We start from the raw sequence: 23,995 nt of genomic DNA, 5'->3' as shown, positions 1-23,995 counted from the left end.
CGAGACGTTTTCCCGGCGAGTCTACTATTGAAACGAATCACTCGTATGCTTTAAAAAAAAAGATCCGATCCGATTTCGAGCCGATTAAAGATCAAAGCTCGCGCAGAGGATTCGTCTGTCAAAGGCTCGATGCACGCTTTCGCACACGAGTGAGTTTAGGTTAGTGCACGCGAGTTTGACATAACGGTACCGTCTCCGGGAATCCTGTTCGATGACGGTTCTGCGCAGCCCGGTCTCATCAAGTGCAAGTTTCGCAACAGGATTGTGTGTATGACACACGTTTTAGCCTTGTAATTTTTTCCATCATTGATACTTTAATCGTTTTTGATGTATGCATTCTCCTCTCTGTCATTGCTCGTCCTCTCGTCCTAATTAACATTCTTGTAATTATTATGTATATATGTGTACATTAAAATTTATAACACAATCGAGCCATTCGCTGTCATGTGATTTGATATGTGTACACGCTACACAGAATACACGTGACAATACATTCACGTGATGAAAATCAAGAAGTTGCATAATTTTCCGTTTTCCGGTAATTATATGTATACGACGCATTTTTCCGGGAAATGATAGATACATAACAAGTTAATTGCATTATTTCCTCGCGCGAGACGCATTTATATCTACAGAAACATAATTTATTAAAAATCAAGAAAAATAAAAGTTGATAATTGCTTGTAAATAAAGTTATGAATTATGATTTGATTAAAAATTAATAAAAATAATAAAATTAATAAAAATAATAATTAATAAAAATGAAAGTTTAATATATGTATATCAATTTGTTTCTCTTTTCTATTTGCCATTCATTGTTATCTTTGTTATGTTTCAGTTATTCTGTTAAGCGGAATTTGCAGTGAGATTTTTGATATTTTGCACACAATGTTCATGGATAATTTCTAAACAAAGGAAAGAAGTCAGAATTTTGTTATTATTAATATAAATATGAATACCGATAAAATATCATGTCCAATATGTGGCAAGGAATTTGCTTCCTCTGTTATTGAGTCTCATGCTAACAAGTGTTTATTCTTTAATGAATCTGTAAAAGATGAAGGCACGACTTTGTTTAAAGATTCAAGTCCTATAAACAAAACAAGCAATTTAAAATCAACAAATGTGAAAAAAGCAAACCAAGTGGCTGTAAAGAGAAAAAATTCTTTGGATCAGTTTTCTTCTCAAAATTTCCAAAAGGATGAAGGGGATGTTAAAGATGACATGCTACAAAGAAGTGTAATTTATTATTATTTAATATAGATTTAAATATCATATTTTATATAATTAACATACATGAGTTGTAGTAATTGACTATTTTAAGATATATGCTAAATTTGCTTGTATTTTGTTAAACTAACTAAAAAAAACTATTACATAAAAGACATGAATTTTATATTTTCAGATAAACAATGAGTGCAAGAAATTGCGCAAAAATGAACGTATACCTCTTGCAGAACAGATGAGACCTATATCGTTACTGAATTTTGTGGGTCAGAAACATATTCTTGGACCACGTACTATGTTGTCAGAGCTCTTGCAAAAGAAGGAGATACCTAATATGATTCTCTGGGGCCCACCTGGATGTGGCAAGGTAAACCTTGTCGAGGAAAGATATCAATATCCTTAAACTTTAATATTTTTCTATGATCATATAAATATATATTAATTTTCTTGTTTCGCAGACATCCTTAGCTAATGTTATCGCGCACATGTGCAAAAACGACACGAGTCGTAAACTCCGATATGTTAAACTCTCTGCGGCGATGGCTGGTGTCCAAGAGGTAAAGGAAGTTATTAGTGTTGCCGCGAATCATGCTAAATTTGCACAGCAAACAATAGTGTTCATGGATGAGATACATAGATTTAATAAGACACAGCAGGATGTTTTCTTGCCTCACGTCGAATCGGGAACCATCACTCTCATTGGTGCTACGACAGAAAATCCGTCATTTAGTCTGAATTCTGCATTATTAAGTCGATGCAGAGTGATTGTTTTACATAAATTGTCTGTTGCAAATTTGGTATCAATTCTAAAACGCGCTGTAATTTCATTGGAAGGTATAATACACATGTCGGATAAAAGTACGTTGCAAAGTGAAGAAAGCACTTCGAAAGGAAACAAGATCGACATGCAGCCATCCTATAATACAAAGTTTATTATAGATGAACCAACGATAGAGTGGTTGGCTGAAACTTGTGATGGCGATGCTCGAATAGCTTTAGGAGGGCTAGAAATGGCTGTGCGATCTAAAGCACCGAATGAAGAGGACCTACTGGACGTTGGACCAGCCATAATAACGTTGAATGACGTTGAGGAGAGTTTAAAAAAGACGCACATGTTATATGATAAAAAGGGTGATCAACATTATGATACAATTTCCGCGTTACACAAATCAGTTAGAGCCAGTGATGAAAATGCTTCCCTTTATTGGTTGACTAGAATGATCTCTGGCGGTGAAGACCCGGTTTATATCGCACGAAGATTAGTGAGAATGGCTAGCGAAGATATCGGCTTAGCTGATCCGAAAGCTCTCGGTTAGCAAATCATTCATAATTTATAATTGCTAAAATTCAATAAACTGTATAATACTTTACTAATAATAATTATATCAGAAAAAATAGATCAATAGAAAATAGTAAACTTGTGGAATGTGATTTATGATATGTAATTTATGATAATGTATAAATACCTTGGACAGGTATTTTTAGAAACAGCTTGTAAATAGTTCATTTAATATACATTTGTTAAGGAATAGCAATGCACACAATGCACGGTTGCAAAATGATTGGGATGCCGGAATGCGATGTTCTTTTGGCACAATGTACAATATATTTAGCGAGAGCTCCAAAGTCCAGATTGATGGAAGACGCACTTAGAGCTGCGCAAAAAGTTGTAGCCGAGCATAAGGGCCCGCAACCAGGAGTGCCCTTACACCTAAGAAATGCTCCTACAAGACTCATGAAAGATTTAGGTAAATATCTTAAATTTTTATTTTGTAAAAACAATACAGCTTTGTAAAACATACATTTTTATTAATTTGAACTCTTATGGATTTTAGGATATAGTAAGGGATATAATATGAGAAACAAAGATGAATCTGGATTGAGTTATCTACCAGAGGGATTGGAAGATTTAAATTTCTTAAGCGATGACGAGGACGATACAATGTAAAAATACTATGATAATTGCTTTATTTCTAAAGTTTCTCAAATATAAGAAAATTTTCAGATCTCTCAGAGATTAAAATATCATAAACATTAACGTAGAAATTATAGAAATTTGTACAATATTGTTAAATAATATAATATAATATAATAATATAATATAATTAAATATAGATAATACTTTAGATAATACTTTAGAAAATACTTTAGAAAAATGTATAGCAATACTTAAATGAAGCGTATTATGTGATTATTCACACAATCAGAGAGCAATATTCTTTAATAAACACGAGATTCATATATATTTAAGATCTTTATAATAATTAATTTTTCATTTTGATTGCTAAATTATAATTAGCCATTTTCGATTCTTACTAATGCATATTTTTTCTCCAAATTATCGTTTTATTATTAGCGGGCATATCCACAATTTCGATTAATTTAATATCATTTATCTCAGCTAACTTTTTCAACTCGCTTACATCTCGTAAACCCCAACTCGGATCCTGTGATCTCAAAGATTTGTCGAAATTTACATTGCTCAGCGGTGTAATCTGACCATTAAAGGCATACGGTCCGTATGTAATTAACAATCCGTTTGGTTTCAGCAATTGTCCCACATTAGTAAATAAACCGATGGTGCACTCAAACGGTGCAATATGCATCATATTTGCGTTATATACGTATTCCAAGCTGTTCGGCTTGAAGATACCATTACCCCACAATCGGTAGTCCGTGGTGACATCAATTCTTAGGGGATATTTTATATTTGAATATTCGTTTGCGTATGCGGCAATGCTTTCCAGAAGTCGTGGCTCGTACTCTGAGGGATAAAACGTGACATGTGGAAAATGCGGAGCGAAATGCGCCACATGTTGTCCCGAACCGGAGGATATTTCCAGCAAAGTCTGATTGGTACCGCGTTGGATGTATCGTTTCAAAACTGATAATATAGGATCCTTATTACGGTTTGCCGCAGGATAAACGAGCTTTTTAGCAGCCATAGTTTCCGACCTTGAAAAATTTATAGTTTCACTTCGTGGAAAGCTTGCACAGCTGCATATAATATATATAACACATATCCATTTTTAAGAAAATTAAATGTAATTAAAATTCTACAAAAGAAAATAAAATGCTCAGTAAGAATCTCACCTGTGATTAACAGTGTAATGAATGATATTCATTTCTCATGCTAATTGTGACATTACTATTTGGATTTATATCAAAGAGAGATTGCACATATCCTGAAAAATGCAAATTTTTCTTACATTATTGAATATATTTATTTTTCATTTTGTAAGAAAATAAACTATTGGAATAATTTATCATTGAAACATTGGAGAGAGAGAGAGGCTTGTCTAATATTTCAATATATATACATATATTTTAATAAATTAAATATTGTCGAAAAACGGAAATAGATAAGATTAGTAAAGTAAATTCAGCATATTAATTTAATGAGTTATTATATTTATTGATGAATATAATTTATTATAAAATTATTTGTGGTATGTTTACAATATGATGACATGTAATTTTAATTTTCGTTGCTCCTGTTGAAGCACATTTATAATTTCCATTTCCATATCAATATAACTCGTAAAGGAACTAAGAAAGAGTTCGACATCAAACAATTCGAATTACAGTATTTAAATATTTTTTTACTTTATACAATATATACATAAACAATACAATTTTTATGATGTTTATGCCATGCTGTCACATCAATCATAATAAATTAAACTGCAATTTAATTATGTACTTTGATTAAACTGTAATTTAAATAATTAACTATAATTCGCGCGTACGCGAGATTTACTCCGATAATTCACTCCATCCCTTGTCTAAAGTGTCTTTTCTTTTGGACGTTGTCTTTTCTCTTTTTTGCTGAGTCTTTTTATTTTTCACTAATTCTGGTATATATACAGAATGTCCAGTTTTCTTTAAATGCTGAAATAATTTATTTTTGCTAGGAAACTCCATTGAGCAGGTAGCGCAGCAATGAGCCAAGTCATCAACATTCATGACTGGATTCTTTTTATCTTTACTTTTATTTTCTCGTTTCTCTTTTCTGCACGTTTTCTTCGTCTTATTGGCTTTCAAGCTTCCATTAATTTCTGTCTCTTCTGCTACTTCATTTTCGCTGTTTGTCTGTTGTTTCTCCTTAATGGGCGTCTCTTCATTCTTATTTTGCTGTTTATTCATGCTGCTTACTACATTTTTATGTTGTAATTTTTTGCGTTGTTTTTTTGATAACCACATTTCTTCATTAGTATTCTCTGTGTCCTCATCACTAGCATCATGCTCCATCATAGGATGTAAATTCAGAGTATTCCGCTTTTTCTTCTTCTTTTGATGATATGACACCGAGATTTCTTCCTCCTGATCAGATATTAATTCGTCCTCGGATGTTATATTATCATCTTCATTTTCTATCTTAGGTGAGAATGAAATGCTTTCATCCATTTGTGATCCTGTAGCTAGTGGGACATCTTTATTATTCACATCTTTATTTTTCTTTCTTTCTTCATTTTCCGAATCCTCTTCATTATCTGATATCAATTCAGCTGAAGAGATATCTTCATTATCTTCATCATCAGGTTTTATATCATTTTCGGGATTCAGTAAGAAATCTGGCATCTGCGAATTTGTTGCTAACTTGGGCCCGTTTAGAGAAGTTGATTCTGTGCTTGAATCACTTTCACGAGAACTGTCCTCGTCTATTGTAATATACTTGAGCTTGCTGACATTTTCTTTATGCTTTCTCGAATTTTCATGGTTTATAAAGGCCTTGTTCGTTTTGAAAATCTTATTGCAGGCGATGCAATAAAGCGTATTGTCATTTTCCATAGTTGCTTCTTTATGATCCATTCCAAATTCCGCGGTCAGATTCGCCTCGATATTCTTCAATTCTGCCTCAATATTCGAGAACTTGGACCATTCAGATTCGTTGTGGTCGTGCAATAATCTCTGTCTTTCCAACAGATGCGCTTTTCTGCGCTCCTCTGTCTTACGAAAGTTCTCGCGAGCACGCTCAGCCAGCTTCTCTGCGTAAGCTTGCACTCGCTTGTCACGTTTTCGGACGAAGGCGACCAGATTGCGTACTTGTTCATTTCTCTCGCGTCTCGCCTTCTCGCGTACTTTCTTGTTCTCCTTCTCGGCGAGCCTGAGGATACGTCGGTTCGGCATGTTACGTATATCATAAGGATCTAACCAAGCATAGGATCTCTTGGTGCTGTAGCTTTGCCAGTAAGCGTAAAAATTGTGTACTACGTCTTCGTAAGAACTTTGAGAATCGCCGAAGCTAGGAATCTCTTCATCGGACTCGCTGTCTTTAGCAAACTCGGCGTCTTCTGCAGCTAATTTTTCGAAGACATTTCGGTAGATGGTGTAGAAACCTTTCTCATCATCCTTATAACCCTTAAAGCATGTAGCGGAGAAATATGGGAAAAGATTGATGGAGTCATCCTTGTAATTCTCTCCGATACCACCCTTCAGAATGGCCTCTCGATGATTGTCGTACCAAGTACGCTCATGAGGATCGCTCAGTATCTCCCATGCTTGTTGGACAAGTTGAAATTGTTCCTTAGCTTCATTCGGATTATCGAGATTCTTATCTGGATGCCATTTCAATGCTAGCTTTCTGTATGCCTTTTTTATATCATCGTCAGAAGCGTTTCTTTCAACTCCTAATACTTCGTAGTGACACTTCATTGTGGTATAATAATATACAACTGCTGGACACAATTTTCTTATTTAAACCACAAACTGTATGCTAAAAGAATTTAAATTGTTAAACTTAGTTAACATTAGTTTCCAGGTAATACAATACTTAATTTAATTCAATCAAAAATAATTTAAGAGTTCATTAATTCTTTCATTATTATATAATACAATCAAATAAAAATATATTACAAAATTCAATATATTAAATATAATATACGTATTAATATTATTAATATCACATTAATATAATAAAATATTAAACAATTGATATTGGCAAAATATAATAGAAATATTGATATTATTTTTTTTTTTTTTTTTTTTTTATTATTCTATTCAAAATACACAAGTATAAAATTACAAAATATCCAATTTTAAATATCATTAATAAATTACGTAATTAATAAATATTATTGATATATCACATTTTATTTCCGATATAAATTTACTGAAATTTATTTTTACAATGTTCAACTAAATCTAAGTAAAATTAATTGAAGGAAATGATCAGATATAATGATCTCGTAAATTACTTTGAATTAAACGTTACCTGTTTTATGTTAAATTAAAATTCTAAAAATTTGTACATCCTCATGTCACAAACAGATGATTGTTCTCAAATACTTTTTTTCGAATAATCCAGCGTGTTTTTTCTCGATATTCCTAATGTGTCGAGAGAACAATGTGCTTACCCAACTTATTAGTCCTATTGCTGATGATGTTGTGCCCAGTAAACGCGCAATTATAATGTAAAATGGTCAAATTTGTATAATCAAGAAAAGATAGTCACACAACAGTCGTACACCTATATACAATTAATATATGTATAATTATCCTAATTTAGGGAGAAGACTGGAGTAGACGACTAAGGGCGCATTCACACCTTGGCAGAAAAGCAGAAAGTCGAAAGCCAATCAGAACTCGCGCTGGTAGTCACATTTCTAGGAATTTCTGGAATTGACCAATCAGAGTAGCCGGTCGACAAATTGCTTTGCTCTGATTGGTCAGTTTTAACTGGAACCGACCTCGCAACCCGTAGTGTGATTACAGTTGAATGGGAGGAAAAAGATGATTTCTGAACTGGTGCAGCCCAGTGCAGCCAGTTCAGCTATAAAGAACAGACCTGTCGTCTTCGACAGCAAGATGGCGATGGTCATGAGAGCGCAGTAAGAAGTGAGAAATTTTCAGGACGTATCGCCAGCTGCGACGTTCCAGGCGGTTGTCCGCGGTATTCATTAGCTCGTGGTAATTATTCTTCGCATGTCTGTCTGCACGAGTGCTCCTGGCATCTTAAGGACAGACATTATCAGAACTTGCAATTGTCAGTAGCCTTGATCACTTGTGACATTTTGCTAACATCATGTGTAGCAGACGTCTTTAATTACTTCCAATCAATTTCCTTCTTTGCTCCTAATGATTCCCAAGATTTAATTCTCGAGTCTCACACGAATTAATGTCGACTTTCCGCGGGTGGAGAGATGTTAGGTTGTTTTGTTCTGGGTAAGAATCTCTTATTTTCATCGCATCGCGAAGATAGTATTGCTCGTCTTAAGAGAATATTTTTTTTCTATTCAGATACTATCCCGAGGTTTTGGTGATGGATCCGTTCAGTTTGGAAGTGCTGTTTACCCTGAGCTCCCGCGTCAATCCAGATTGGATTAGTGCCTTGCACGTTTTGCGGCCGGCCAAACGGAAAGGTCGGTTCTACGTGCATACAAGTTAGTTACACTCCATCACACCTACGCTTACCATGACTCTTTCGTTATCTTCTATCAATTTCATTGCCAATAGATACTGTATAAATATGAATTGCATATAGCTATTATAAAGATTTCTCATTTCAAAGATTAATGTGATAATTTTAATCTGATATGTACTGTTCTATCGCGATCTAACTTTTTTTTTATTTGCAATACTCATATATATGTATATAATAATCATTATTATCTTTTATATGAATCAATAATATCACTTATATGAGTAAAAATCAGCAATATATTAAACAGTATCTTTTGGTATTTCATATCTTATGTATTTACATATTTCTTTTTTAAGTAGAAAACTTTTGGATACTAATGGTAAAAATTCTCTTACTCAATTTTTTATATTTGATTAAATTTAAACATATAATATTTTTGTAATGTTTATATAATAAGCGACTTTTTTACTAATATGATTTGAAAGCAACTAACGAACAGTCACTTGTACAAAGGTTTTTTTTTATATTTTATAATCTGCTGCTCTACCAGTTTTTAGGCAATTAACCTGAAGAAGCTTTATGCTTTGGGTATAAAGAGGGATTTTCTTTTTGACGAATAATTTTGCATATTAATTTTTAATGATTCTATTTTGCTGATTAAAATAATTTATATATACAATTTGGATGCAATTTTTGATAATAATAGTTTTACATCTAATATTTTTAGATTGACCATTTAATAACAGTTACAGTGTTGCAGCATGATTAATGAAACTGGACAATTCAGTGCTAATGCACTGATGATTAAGGCTGTATTTCACTTCTTTTCTTTTTTCTATTATCTAATCATTGTTCACACATAACTCTTTTTATGCATCATTTTTGAGCAACTTAATCATTATTAATCTCTTATTTTATTTCTCTTTCTTTTTATAATTATATATATATATATATATATATATATATATATATATATATTCTGCAGGATATATACTTTATATATCCTGTTACTTATATATGAATAATATGCCATTTATACACATCGCATTTCGTGCAATATTCATTACATCTTTATATTTTCATTACACTTTCATAACACTCTCACCTTGATATAACATATTTCTATCTCTGTTCGTAAGTATATGTATATGTATATACTATAATATATATTTATACAACAAGAATTTATTCAATTGCATATTATGTTAAATTTAATCTTCTAATTAAAAGCTTATTGACTGATATTCAAATTATTAATTATTTTATCAAAATGTTGCAATGTTAAAATTGATTAGCAAAAATTATTCAGAATATTTTTTTATTCTGTTTTTATTTTTCTAAACTATATCATATTAGAAAATATTTTGCAAAGAAGATGCTAGTGAACTTTTAAATATAATTTATTAAATTATTAAATTTTTTAACTTTTGTAATATTATTTATATATTTATAATAGTTATGCTATAGTATTAATTTATAATCTACTGTTTAATTATATGTTCCTAAAAATTATGTGTGTAATCATAAAATAGATATTTCGTATGCATAAAGTCAAACTCTAAATCATAGATGAAGGCCTTGATGATATTAAAAAAAAAGAGGACAAACAGCCTGCGGAAAATGCAAATACTCTTATCAGCATTAATTTGATACAACTATGCACACATTAATTGCTATCTTTAATCAGCACTCTTGAATTCTGCTTGATTAAATAAATGAAGTACACACACAATTTCTGCAATAATTTGAAAATAAGCACGATTGTATTATAATTTAATATGTATCGCTTTCCTTTCTGTGAAAATATCTAGCATGCATTTAATATTATACTTTACGCATACGGAAATTATTATTAATTAACAAGAGTCATTTTACACTCTTGTAATTAATAGAATTATGTTATCTTTAATCACTTGTAATGTCTGTTTTTTTTTTTGGTCGCTTATTTGGTCTAATAAATAATATTTGCATTAATCTATCAAGACTGACAAATTTTGTGTTCATAACGAATAGCAAATGTTTCTGGTGACTAACAAAATGTCGCTTAAAATGCATCTTTTCTGGATTTATTTAACGCGCAACAGGCGCTTCTATTCGTTTAAAGACGATGTTGTATTGGCTCTGACGACCACGGGCACAGTCAAAGTGTGGACGCTTCTGGGACACGAGAATCGAAACAGCGAACCTCTGTACGAACATGAAAGCAAACAGATCCGCTGCTTAAATGCACTCGCAATGACTTGCTGCCCTTATAATCAGAGAACAGTGCTCATTGTATGCTCCAAATATTGGCAGGTAATTTGTCATTATCACCAATAAATATTTAATTGGAGAGAATATTTTTATTATAAAAATAGACTATGTAAGATTATGTAACGTGAGAAGAATCGGTTTTAAATTTAAATAGGATTTTAGCATTAGTACATTTTTCTTAAAATATATGTGATTAATAATTTGTGTTATTTTAACGTAATATATATCAGTGGAATAACTTTATAGATATTTGATGCCGGTGATTTCTCGGTTCTTTGCTCGATAACGGCTCCTCGTGGCGAACGTTGGATGGCAGGCGACTTTTTAGCCGCCGACAGAGTCATTTTGTGGAGTGACGAAGGTCATGGATATCTGTACAAACTTCCAGCAAAGTACGTATTCGTTCGATGTGACCTACAATAAATTTTTTCGATATTGATTTCTGGAAAACCTATATTTATATACCGGGTGTTTCAGACCACCCGTACACCCCATTTTAAAGCAAAGGAAGTGGTTATTTTGAAAAATGTTTCAGACAAAAATTGTTGAAGATAAAGTAATGCATTACATGGGTAAATTTGATTGACCTTGGGTGGCGTCGTGAAGGTCATGTCAAGGTCGACTTGAATTTTTTAAATGGGAACCCCTATTTTTCATTGCATATTCTTGTAGCTTATCTCGAGAGCTTTCCAAAACACTATAATTAAGTACCTTTTTATTAAGTACTTTTTGAGTTATAAGGCTTGAAATAATTTCTTAATTTTATATAAACCATAAAATATCTAGTAAACCATTCATTTTTCGATTATCTTACCTTCATACTTTTATGTACAAAATAATGAGAGGAATCAATTGGTGTAAAGAAAACACATAGTTGTTTCTAAGAAAAAATATGTAATTTGCAATTAACAATTCCATATTTTTTCTTAGAAACAACTATGTGTTTTCTTTACACCAATTGATTCCTCTCATTATTTTGTACATAAAAGTATGAAGGTAAGATAATCGAAAAATGAATGGTTTACTAGATATTTTATGGTTTATATAAAATTAAGAAATTATTTCAAGCCTTATAACTCAAAAAGTACTTAATAAAAAGGTACTTAATTATAGTGTTTTGGAAAGCTCTCGAGATAAGCTACAAGAATATGCAATGAAAAATAGGGGTTCCCATTTAAAAAATTCAAGTCGACCTTGACATGACCTTCACGACGCCACCCAAGGTCAATCAAATTTACCCATGTAATGCATTACTTTATCTTCAACAATTTTTGTCTGAAACATTTTTCAAAATAACCACTTCCTTTGCTTTAAAATGGGGTGTACGGGTGGTCTGAAACACCCGGTATATCTTTTTTCTGGTTGATAATGTTTAACAAACGAATAATTTTCTCTCTCTCACATCCCGAATTTAATATTTATGACTGAATGACACTAGTAACAGTTTGATCGAAATATTGGAATAGTAATTCTTATTGATTAGTATATCCCTTTGTTGCTTCTAGGGTTCTGGTACAACTTGACAGGTAGTTTCTTTTTGCACATAAGTATTAAAATTCTATTAAAATTCTATTATAAATGATATTTACCAATGTTTATGTACAGAAAAAATTTACTAATAGTTACTAATAATAATTTAGTGTAGCATGATTATGTTTACTAAAATAATTTATTAACTACAGTTTATAATTATATAAAAATTCTAAAGTAATGATTCAAACGAATTATTACTATATTTTTAATAAATGTATGATTGTAATTTTTATATATGACATCGTTGAGAAATAGAATTTTATAGATGTTTCACAGATATTATTTTAATTTTCAGTTGTATTTTTTTGTACATCTAAGGAAGATATCATAAAAAGTGTCATTAAGATTACTCAACATCCATATTATTTTTCCATGAATTATAATTAATATCTAACATATGTAAATGTTGGGCGCATTAACTTACAAACATGAAATAAGTTCTTCTTTTTCAATTTAAGCCTGAATGCTGTAGAAGCACTTGCTGGCAATGCACATGTTTGATATTTTATTTTTTATCTTGTTTGTAACCATTTATCATGCGCCTACATATTCGGAATCATATTATCGTTTACTACAAAAACACGCGTGTCACATTTAATAATCAAATTTCGAAATAAATTAGAAAGTAGTATTGTAACATGTTCTCTTTATCTTCATATAGAATTGATTCTGACAATTTTTTTGATTTGAGATTAAAATAAAGCTATCTCAGATATACTTATTAAGATACAAAACACTTGAGATTAGGAAATATATAATTACTAATTAATATTAAAATATTGATTAATAAAGTTCTTGCTGCATTTTATTTTTTTATAAAAAAAATGAATGAAGAAATTCTTTTTTTGGGGGGAGGGCAGGAGAGAGGGAGCTTCACAGGAGATTCAAGGCTCAGCATTTATAGTATAATTCCAAGTTTCATACATGCACATAAATTAACAATTAACACAATGGTCCATTTTACGTGATGTCTTTTTCATATTATTCACATCTACTGCATTCTACGCGGGATCTGGTGTTCTAGCAAGCTGAAGGGCAAGGCTCTCAGCAGGTAACCCGCATTATCACTTGTACATCTCTTTTTCTCTTCGTCTCTCTTTGTTATTCACTCTTATTATTCATTGTCATTTCTTTTATTTTTTTCTGTATTCGTAGGTAGACAATCATTTGTTTTTACTTATTCTTTTTTGGTGCAAGGATATGCGGTAGATGTATATTGATGTTATGAAAGAAACCAATATTGGATATATATATTTCATAATCTTGATGCAAGTTGGTTCATTATATGAACGTAAATTACGTTCATTATCAACATCAAACACACAGCGGTATTTTTTTGTCTTTTTTCATGTATATTCACAAACTTATCACGATTTCTCCATATTTACATGCAAGCTCCTATGTACACGCATATACATTCTGTTATATACGAGACACTCATATACTCAACATCATAATCATTGTAACAATTTTTAATCGCAGAATTCAGACAGATAACATAGACAAGGTGAAAATGTGTGAAAGAAGGTAAATGCGAAAAAGAATCATATATATTGCCATATCATATATATTGCCATACTTCATTACTTACTCATTACTTCTTATATTCTGTTTGCTTTAAAATGCTTTGCACTGTTATTATTAACTATGCGATGACATAAAAAAAACATGTGACACAAAGGTAATTCATGAGGGGAAAAAAGAGTATTTTAAAATTAAAATATTTCTATATTCCTACAACTTAAAAAGTCAATGCTATTTTTTAAATTCAAAAATGAAAACAAGAAAAGATAGATGATTCAGGAAAATCTATCGTTTTTTTATTTAAAATGATTTAATTTCAAATATCAGAATTGATATTAAAATCATTAAATATTTCTTATAATTTAAAATCATTAAATATCTTTCATAATTTAAAAGCATTAAATATCTTTTATAATTTAATAGAATCAGAATTGTGATTAGAATCTTTGCATATATTTCCTTTGTGTATTGTTCATAATAAACTAAACATGCTAATTGCTTCGAAAAAACAGTTTACTTGCAGCATTTGTTTGCTAGTAAACATAGTTAGAAAATTACATGTAATGCATATTTGAAATTACTCGATGTAATATTTTAAGCTTGCAATGTGACGAGACAATCACTATTCGTGAACACATTTTCCAACATCTAGCGTACGAAGATTTTCGCGATGTTTAAATGGAAAAAGTGTGTCCATAAATAGTATCTAGAATCTAAAGTTTCATCAAGATGTTAGTAATCGCTAATCAGATTTTTTTTAATATGATATGCAGTAGCGTCGCAGATAACAAGAACTTCCACAGCGCTGGTGTTGAATACGATCAGCCGTATTTGTACTGTACCTTAACGCAACCCGGAGATAAGGTAAGAATCATATCTCAAATCAATAATATAATAAAATATTTATTTTTATAATGTAGAATTATTTGTTCTTAAAGTTCCTTCTCTTTGAATTTCTTGATTCTTTAAATTTTGTCTGATATACACATCTTATAAAATCTGCAAATTTTTATATATGCATATATTTCAGCCTCTTTCATGTCCACCGGCCATGCGATTGGTGACTGTACAGCGTCAAAATAAGACCCTGAAATACTTGTTACGTGGAGACAGCGAGGGTGTTGTTATTCTCTGGACGGTGCCAGAAATGACGACGCAACAGCTTACCCAAGTATCCCAAAATGACGGATCCACACCAGCATTGCCGCCGACCGTAAAGACGAGCCTCACCGCTGCTTGGGGTGCGATGAAGCCGCCTCCCGTGGGGATACTTGATCAACTGGATTCCGGTGATGGTCAGGGTATCAAACTTACCGCTTGCATATATCTGCCGCAGCAGAGCCGGCTGGTTGTCGGTCGCGAGGATGGTAGCATCATCATCGTACCGGCAACGCAAACCGTGATGCTGCAACTGCTCCATGGGAATCATCAACAATACGATGGTACAATACGTTTCGTTATTCTTTTAGAGATAACTTTTCTAGTAATTTTTCTGAGTCACTTATTAATTAAATTTAAATTTTACTTTATGTATGATTTATTTAGATTGGCCACCACATCAAGTTCTTTTGGGTCACTCGGGTCGAGTGAATTGTCTGCTTTATCCTCACGGCGCGGCGCCTCGTTACGATCGTACTCATCTCGTTTCCGGTTCTGTGGACTTTGCCGTCTGTCTCTGGGATCTATACGCTGGCACACTGATCCACCGATTTTGCGTTCACGCCGGCGAAATCACACAATTGATGGTGCCGCCCGATAATTGCAGTGTACGATTATTTGTTTATTTTTACGATCAAAATTTATAATGATTAATATTCATGAAAAACATAATATTGATTGATAATTAATGTATATAAAAACCTATATGTATTTATAGCCCAGGATACAGAAATGCGTATGTAGTGTTGCATCAGACCACAGCGTTACATTACTTTCATTGGCCGAGAGGAAATGCGTTGTGCTTGCTTCGCGACATCTTTTCCCAGTTGTAACTATCAAATGGAGACCATTGGACGATTTCATGATAGTTGGATGCTCGGACGGTGCGGTATACGTCTGGCAAATGGAGACTGGTCATTTGGATCGCGTATTGCACGGTTTGTTAGATCTATGTTATTTTAGTGAATGTTTTATTCTCGATTGTCTTTTCTTTTTCATGAATCTTTCAATATCTTAGCATTTTCTTAGCAATCTTTAAAGGCTTGAATAATAATCATAGGCACAGTTTGTTAAATTGTGCATAGAACATTTTGCAAGAACAATGATTCTCATATTCTTCTTTTAGGCATTATCGCGGAAGAAGTGCTCTATGCATGCGACGAGAACACTATAGCGGCGGCCGGCGGATCTGCCGCCGGCGGTGAGCTAGGACTTGCTAATCCTGCCGTGCATTTCTTTAGGTAAATGAAATCTTGCAGCATGGATGGTGAGAATCTTGCGTATTCTGCGCCGAAGAAAATCCACCGGAATAGCGTTCTCCGTTACAGTCCGTCCGATTTCTACTTCTCAGGGGTTTGCGTCATCGAAATCTGTCGGCGATCAGACACGCGACTCAAAGAGGACTGCATCAATTACAACAGCTTCACGGTGGTCATGGTCCTGATCATGGAAATCAGATAAAAGCTAAAGGTTCGCCACTGATGATTCAAGGTTTCAGAAGTAATCCCAAGGATCCGGAGAGTCATATTTTGTTCTTCGATATAGAAGCATTGATAGGTATATGTTTTGATTAAAATTTTGTCTAGAAAAAAATTGAATTTTATTTCTTTAATTTTAGTCATTTTTGCATTTATTATGCTTTAAGAAATAATCTGCGTTCTAACATTATTTTTATGGAAATAACTTAATTTGTTTTTTTGCTACAGTGCAATTGCTAAGTGACGAGTATGGTGCCATGTCGCCTGGTTCTTTAGAAGCACAAGGACTTATCTCCGCCGCTGAATATCAGAAAGTTGCAGCGCTTACTCAGTCTGCCAGTCCTGATGCACATAAAAAAATTGTTGGTAAGGTAATCCTTTTACATATATTCTTAAATTATTATATTATAATATTATAATATATATTATAATATATATTATTATATTATATATATATATTATAGATATGAAAAAAATTTGTCCTCAGTTCTACTTATTTAAGAATTATCATTAAAACTATCTTTATTGATGTGTCCCTTTATAGACTTTTTCGGTCGCGTCAAGGATAAAGCAGGCGATGTTGAGCGAATATTAAAGGAGAAGGATCGTCATGGTATCGTGTTTTATTATTGTTATTTTTGTTTCGCAATTTTATTCACATGTGAAAATTTCTCGGATTACTGAAGTATTTATATAGATATAATATTTGATATATAAATTTTTTTAAAATGTGATTTTTTCCCCTAGAATTTTGAAAATATTAATGATGTCGTATGTATATCTTGTTTATATAATTTATACATATAATTTGATATTACACAAATCTTAATTCAATTTGCGATTATTAAAAAAAAAGTTGTTTAATGTGCATTTTATATTTTATTTGCAAAAAAGTGTTTCCATGGCTCATTATAATGTCGGGTTTTATGTGTTGTCAGCTTTTTTTCAATGACTGTATTTTAGGCCATTCTATCTTTCATCATGATAATTTCATCAAGTTGTGCTTTTTAGAAGATAATTAATTATATCTTTCGACTTTTTAAATTTTTTAAATCATGAATTTTTGTAGCTATGAAGTCCTCACATGTTTTTTTTTTAATCCAATTTAAGATGCTTTTAATGTAAAATATATATTTTTTTTATTCCTAATAGAATATTTCAATAATAATAACGTTCCTTTATAGATTTCTTCATTTCATCTGGTAGATGTTTTGCTACAATTATCTTTTTCATATAATGTGCTATCTAAAGATAGATTTTTTTCTGTAGGTATATTGGCTAAGATGAAGGAGGGTGCAGAGAATGTGCATACTAAATTACAGGCTAAAGCGGAAAGCGTCGGCCTCAAGCCGTCGACATTTGACGGCAAAGGTTAGACATGCACTTTTGACGCTGGCAAATTTTTGTAGTTCACGATTACGATGTGTCTCGCACGAGGACCTATTTTATATTTTAGTTTTTCCATTTGTGTTTTATGATTTTTATATGTCGTAGATAGAAAGCTCATAGTTTCTTCAAGGCACTGAACAGTTTTCACTATTTGTTTATATTGTATTCTTAACAATTCCCATTAGGACTATAACACCAAATCTGAAGTTACAGCAAACAAGGAGATGGATAATTAAGCTTGTTTTAATTTTTAATATGCACGCTTGACATCGTTTAATATATGTTCACATCACTGCTTATATGTTTTTGATTTTATGTATTTGTTTTAGAATCAAATTAATCATTATTGTATATATGTTTTCCACTATTTGATGTTATTAAGCACTTTTTAGGAATTGTTTTTATTTTTTATCAATCTATTTTTTTATATGTATTTATTGTATTTTTTTATCGTTTTTTTTCAGTCATATTAGCTGTTCTTGGTGTTTACTGAATATTATTTGGATTTATTACATTGCTTATATCTATCCTATGTTTTACAGGCGATAATTGGAATAATATTGATGCAACGAAGAACAGTTTGAAACGAAACGGTGCATTCAGTGAACCAAATGCAACAATGGAAGTAGCACAATTACTTTTGAGTCTTTTGCATGCTTGGGGTATGGATCCAGACTTGGATCGGGTTTGTGAGGGCAAATTGGGTCTACTACGGCCTATGGTTCCTGTATCATTTGGAGTGTTATCCAAGGGAGGTATGTTTTACTATGATAGTAAAATTTTAAAAAAAATCTTAAAAGAAAAATTATCTGTTACAATTCATATATCACTCTGATTAAAACATTCACAAAACATTTTCTATGTACAAATATATCGTACATATATTTTTTTATAAATTGGATATTAAAAAATTGCTTCTTTTTAACATTAAGTACATTTTAAAATAAAATAATATTGAGAAAAAAATTTATATTCTTTTTCTCTTTATTATTTTCTAATGCCAAGTATCTAGAAAAGACTATGTATGCTGCAGGTTACATGTCATTGCTACTGCCAACTTGGCAAACACATCTTGAACCGGTCGGTGAACCTGCAACTCAATTGGAACAACGCTTACCAGCTGAACTAGTTAGACAAGAGAGGCTCACTAGAGCATTCACGGCGAGAGCACATTGGGAATTATCGACTACTTTAACAAGTAATCATTTATTGGCAGTAATTGCTTTAGCAAATACCTTAATGTCAATGAACAACGCAACATTTGTACCTGAGCAAGAACGTAATCGCAAGCTGCACAGGTAAATTTTGTAATGCAACATTGAAATATTGACAAAGTTAATGATAATATCATATAATACTAATTAATTTCTCTAATTATGGTAGTGAATTATTCCATTATATATGTATCATCTTCATATTTTTTTTTCATATTTTACTTTCATATATCATATCTATAATAAAGAAGATAAATTTAAACTATTGCAATATATCAAATATATATAAAGATATATATATATATATATATATATATATATATATATATAAGATAAAAATTTGAAAGTCAATTTTCATAAATAGACCAGGCAATAGAGCCGCAGTAAACTGGAATAAAACAGAAGAGGAGAATGAGGAAATGTATACAGTACAGCAGGCGCAAATAAAGCAGGGTTGGTCTCTTCTGGCTACATTACACTGTGTATTGTTACCCGACAAAGTCGCAGCGCAGGGTGGTGCGAAGACTTTCAAACGGCCGCAAGTAGAGATGATGGCACGCAGGTGGCAACATCAGTGTGTGGAGGTTTGCTATTAAATCATCGAAAGCATATTTTCAATTAGAATCATTGTAGTTTATTCATTCAAAATAATTCTAAGAATTTGCTTATCGAATTATTGAAAATTAAATAATTATTACTTGTTAAATTTTTACATTCACATAATTTTCTATTGATGTTTTAGATTCGAGAAGCTGCGCAGGCTTTGCTGCTCGCCGAACTAGGCCGAATGGGCTCAAAGGGTCGTAAAGCGCTTGTCGATAACTGGTCTCAATATTTGCCAATGTACAGTACTCAGGAACCCATTGCGCCGCAACCGCAAAATCAAAATTCGCCGGCGCCTGGAAGCCCGGTGCCACAATCCGAATCACAACCTGAAGAAGAAGACGAAGAAGAAGAATTAGCTGAAGGTGAGTTTTCTCTGTAATATTTCAAATTGTTACTATTATGTCATATTCTTGTATCATACAAGATAGTACATGAGAATTATAAAAATAATACAATAGAATATTAACAAAAAAAAATACAAAAGAAGAGATATAAAAATTATACCAATTTTAAATTCGAATTTTCCGCTAGAAAAGAATTTTTTTCCAAAAATAAATATTAAGAAAAATTTAATAGAAATAAATGTATAATACAGAAATAAAAAACCGATTAATTTACAATTAATAATATGCATCTTTCTTAGCAGAGATGAGTATAGCTAGGAAACCATCGAGTGTGGCAGAACTAAAGCGAAAGCAAACCACGGCTGTGGTGCTGCTGGGCGTGATAGGAGCTGAATTTGGTCAGGATGTAACCACAACGAACCAAAGAAGAGACAATGAGCAGAGGCGAAAGAGCTCGATTGTGGAAGGCTTTGGCATAGGAAATAATAATCTTGCCAGGCATACCAGCATGGCGCTCACTCATCTATTGCATGCACCTCATTCTCCAAAGCTCCCATTGCACACACCACTACGAAGAGCCGCCATCGATCTTATTGGCAGAGGATTCACTGTCTGGGAACCCTATCTCGATGTATCTAAGGTAAAAAAAAGATCTATAACTCAATTTGTCAGGTTTAAATCTTATTTCCCACTATTGTTTTAATGAATTTTGATAAAATAATAGAGTAAATATATATATATATATATATATATATATATATATATACACACACACATATATAAGAACTTAACTGTTATATAATAAAAAAAAATTAAAAATAGTGTCTCATTTTATTGTATTAAATATATGAATGATATATATTAAAAAATAAAATAAAATAGTCTTCTATTATAAAATTTTTATATTATTTTTATATTTTTATATTATTCTTTATGGCAGGTTCTATTAGGGTTACTAGAGATGTGTTGTGACGCAGATAAGTTAGTGCCAAGTTTGACATACGGCCTTCCTCTTACACCACAAGCCGACACTTGTCGCACGTCGCGTCATGCTTTGACGTTGATAGCTACCGCCAGGCCAGCTGCTTTCATCACCACAATGGCTCGTGAAGTAGCTAGGTTTAACACTCTCCAGCAGAATGCTCAGACTTTAAACGTTAATTTGGGTGCAAGCGTTTTGACTAGAGCAAAACCAGAGATTCTCAGGATTGTTGAACAACTGATTGACAAAATGCAGAGCGAGATGAGTGATCTTCTTGTGGAGGTATTTATTGCGATTTAGTTTCATTTTAAAATTAAAATTAATCATAAAAACGGAAAAATTGAAGATAATGCAATTATATATTTATAAATGAAACAACATATGTGCGTTGCTTTTGTTTAATAATTAATTATTGTTCACAGGTCATGGATATTATTCTACATTGTCTTGATCCAGGTCACCTAAAAATGAAACCCTTGAATGAAGTATTTCCGGCAGTGTGTAGATTTAATCAAGTAAGCTTCATGATTTTTTATAATAAGCTATTATTATCTTCAGCATAATTCAATCTTTTAAATCATGTAGCTTGATATTATAATTTTATTATTAAAATTTTATTATTAAAATTTTATTACTAAAATTGCATTGTTTATTAGAATTACCTCAAATTATAGAAAAGGGCCTTTTAATATTTTCTGAATATTATTATGTAATATTTCGCTGTATTTTATACATTTATAGAAAAACATTGGCAATCTATTTGCTATAACTTCTCGATTATAGGTTAGTCATTGTCCAGCAACACGCAGGATAGCAGTTGGTGGTCGCGGTGGTCAATTGGCATTGTATGAATTGCGAGGTAATGTCAAATGTCAAACTGTTTCGGCACATTCGGCGCCTGTTACCGCGTTGGCATTTTCACCAGAAGGAAAGTTCCTCGTCAGTTATTCCTGTTCTGAAAACAAGCTTTGTTTCTGGCAGGTAAATAAGTATGGAAAAATGTTCTCTAATTCTCTGTCAGTCACCAATCATATATATATATATATATATATATATATATATATATTATATATATATATTATATTATATTATATATATATATATATATATATATATATATATATTATATTATATATATATACACAGAGTCTCAAAAGTCCCGGACCGGTCGAATATTTCATAAACTCTGCACTTTAGAAAGAAATGTTTCAGACAAAAGTTGTATGGCTTGAAGGAGGCCATCAGATAGTGGCAATAATTTGACATGGGAGAGTCATTTGAAAGTCACGTGAAGATCACCGTCAATTTCTTAAATGGAACTCCCTATTTTTATTACATATTCGCGTAGCTTATCTCAAGAGCTTTCCAAAACACTATAATAAAGTATTTCTTCATTGAGTACTTTTCGAGTTATGAGGCTTGAAATCATTTCTTAATTTTACATAAACCGTAAAATATCTTGTAAAATATTCATTCTTCGATTATCTTACCTTAATAATGGTATGTACAAAATAATGAGAGGAATCAATTGGTGTAAAGAAAAAACATAGTTGTTTTTAAGAAAAAAATATGTAATTTGCAATTAACAATTACATATTTTTTTTCTATGTGTTTTCTTTACACTATGTGTTTTATGAAATATTCGACCGGTCCGGGACTTTTGGGACATTCTGTATATAATTTTTATATAAGATATAAAATTTCTTATAACATACACCTTGCTTGTTTGTCTTACTGAAAAATGACGCGCGGTTGTTTCATGACTCAGCAAACCAGCAGCGGTATGTTCGGCCTGGGTAATTCGCAGACTCGCTGTGTGAAGTCCTACAGTACTGCGCCCATCAACGATGTGGCCCGATTGAACCCTATGCGCTTAGCGCGGCTAATCTGGATCAACAATCGCACGGTCACCTTAATGCTCGCCGATGGCTCAGAGACGCGCTTCAATGTTTGAACGCCATGCGAAATCAGAGTCTGCCGGAGTTATCAACAACTTCATTCAGCAAGCAAAAGCGTTCAGCTTATATTTGTCATTCAGCGTCGATTGCATCGATCGAGCCTTATTTGTACAATGCTTCTTCGTTAGCAGATCTTTTTTTTACAAAAGTACTAAGGACAGTTAACACAATATAAGATGATTGACAATATTATCTAAGGAACAAGATAATTTAATAGCATTAGAGAATGTCTTTTTATGCTGATAGATTCTTTGAAAAGAGTTTTATAGAGCTGATTTATGAAGCTAATAGAAAAGAAATAATTTCATATGTGTATATCAAACTTAAAAAAATATATTGGGGGGTTTAATATTAATTTAAAAAGAACACTGTACAATCCAGGCTTCAATGCTAATCGTATTAGATTTCCTTCTTTTGTTTCTACAGTATTGATAAAAATATAATTTAAACAGTTAGCTGATCGAAGCTGTTGGCGCAATTTTAGTCGAAATAATTTGTCAATACATCAACCAAGAGCACTGTTGCCGATTTTGGCACGCTCATTGGTACTTAATTGATAATGCTAGTAATGAGTAATTGGATTTCACTGTGTTTCATTAGATACATTACCGTTGCGTACGACTGTCCTATTTTATAATCTATCTACGAGATTTTTCTCTTTAGATAAAATCAGGGCTAAGCAGCCGTACTTGATGCTAAATATGCGTGATGAAAATACTAATCGGTAATAATTTTTCACGCAAATTACGCGAAATTAGAAATTAATATTGTAATAGGAATTTATTCCTGCCGATTTCCCGAAAGTCGCAATATTTTTAAAGTACATAATTTGTTTTTCATAATTGTGAAGAGTTTCAATTTTATATCAATGATTAAATATTTTTGTCAATAAATACTCATATAATAGAAGTATAATAGAAGTAGAGAAATATGTACTTTCAATCAGATATTCATCATTTTATTGAT

General features: G+C 31.9%; 4 protein-coding genes across 14 annotated transcripts; 2 read left to right on the top strand and 2 right to left on the bottom strand.

The window, feature by feature from the left end:
- Window positions 1–10: 10 nt before the first annotated feature.
- Window positions 11–3,190, top strand: LOC105249461 (ATPase WRNIP1). Of its 3 annotated transcripts, none has more exons than XM_011254957.2 (6): window positions 11–159; window positions 839–1,239; window positions 1,406–1,594; window positions 1,686–2,538; window positions 2,754–2,975; window positions 3,063–3,190. In XM_011254957.2, exons 2-6 carry the CDS (start codon window positions 952–954, stop codon window positions 3,173–3,175), a joined length of 1,665 nt encoding a protein of 554 aa, XP_011253259.1. In that variant the 5' UTR covers window positions 11–159; window positions 839–951; the 3' UTR covers window positions 3,176–3,190. The 3 variants fall into 3 exon arrangements, with proteins under 3 accessions (XP_011253259.1, XP_011253256.1, XP_011253258.1); XM_011254954.2 differs by having other exon boundaries at window positions 135–290; XM_011254956.3 differs by lacking the exon at window positions 11–159 and adding an exon at window positions 249–538.
- A 337-nt stretch (window positions 3,191–3,527) lies between these two features.
- Window positions 3,528–7,731, bottom strand: LOC105249465 (methyltransferase-like 26). Its single transcript, XM_011254961.3, has 3 exons — window positions 7,584–7,731; window positions 4,321–4,412; window positions 3,528–4,182 (listed from the first exon to the last, which is right to left on the bottom strand). Exons 2-3 carry the CDS (start codon window positions 4,350–4,352, stop codon window positions 3,543–3,545), a joined length of 672 nt encoding a protein of 223 aa, XP_011253263.1. The 5' UTR covers window positions 4,353–4,412; window positions 7,584–7,731; the 3' UTR covers window positions 3,528–3,542.
- LOC105249464 (dnaJ homolog subfamily C member 21) lies at window positions 4,663–7,602 on the bottom strand. Its single transcript, XM_011254960.3, has 2 exons — window positions 7,442–7,602; window positions 4,663–6,943 (listed from the first exon to the last, which is right to left on the bottom strand). Exon 2 carries the CDS (start codon window positions 6,880–6,882, stop codon window positions 4,984–4,986), a length of 1,899 nt encoding a protein of 632 aa, XP_011253262.1. The 5' UTR covers window positions 6,883–6,943; window positions 7,442–7,602; the 3' UTR covers window positions 4,663–4,983.
- Window positions 7,732–8,358: 627 nt separating the features above from the next.
- Window positions 8,359–23,674, top strand: LOC105249466 (WD repeat-containing protein 7). 9 transcript variants are annotated; one of them, XM_025409367.1, is made up of 24 exons: window positions 8,359–8,391; window positions 8,467–8,588; window positions 10,695–10,885; window positions 11,090–11,235; window positions 12,349–12,369; window positions 13,401–13,427; window positions 14,674–14,764; window positions 14,931–15,342; window positions 15,446–15,666; window positions 15,777–15,996; window positions 16,185–16,299; window positions 16,410–16,615; window positions 16,765–16,902; window positions 17,081–17,149; window positions 17,806–17,907; window positions 18,468–18,680; window positions 18,959–19,223; window positions 19,504–19,723; window positions 19,882–20,107; window positions 20,389–20,729; window positions 21,030–21,353; window positions 21,494–21,586; window positions 21,855–22,052; window positions 22,840–23,674. In XM_025409367.1, the coding sequence occupies exons 2-24, from the start codon at window positions 8,489–8,491 to the stop codon at window positions 23,023–23,025; spliced, it is 4,125 nt and encodes a 1,374-aa protein (XP_025265152.1). In that variant the 5' UTR covers window positions 8,359–8,391; window positions 8,467–8,488; the 3' UTR covers window positions 23,026–23,674. The 9 variants fall into 9 exon arrangements, with proteins under 9 accessions (XP_025265152.1, XP_025265149.1, XP_025265146.1 ...); XM_025409364.1 differs by having other exon boundaries at window positions 8,467–8,609; window positions 20,392–20,729; XM_025409361.1 differs by having other exon boundaries at window positions 8,467–8,609.
- The last annotated feature ends 321 nt before the right edge of the window (window positions 23,675–23,995 follow it).

The sequence above is a fragment of the Camponotus floridanus genome, unplaced genomic scaffold (genome assembly GCF_003227725.1).
Source record: "Camponotus floridanus strain SB8 unplaced genomic scaffold, Cflo_v7.5 scaffold10, whole genome shotgun sequence".
In the NCBI taxonomy this organism is placed as follows: Eukaryota; Metazoa; Arthropoda; class Insecta; order Hymenoptera; family Formicidae; genus Camponotus; species Camponotus floridanus.
The sequence above is the reverse complement of the archived record's forward strand: the minus strand, read 5'-3'. Positions and strand labels throughout refer to the sequence as shown.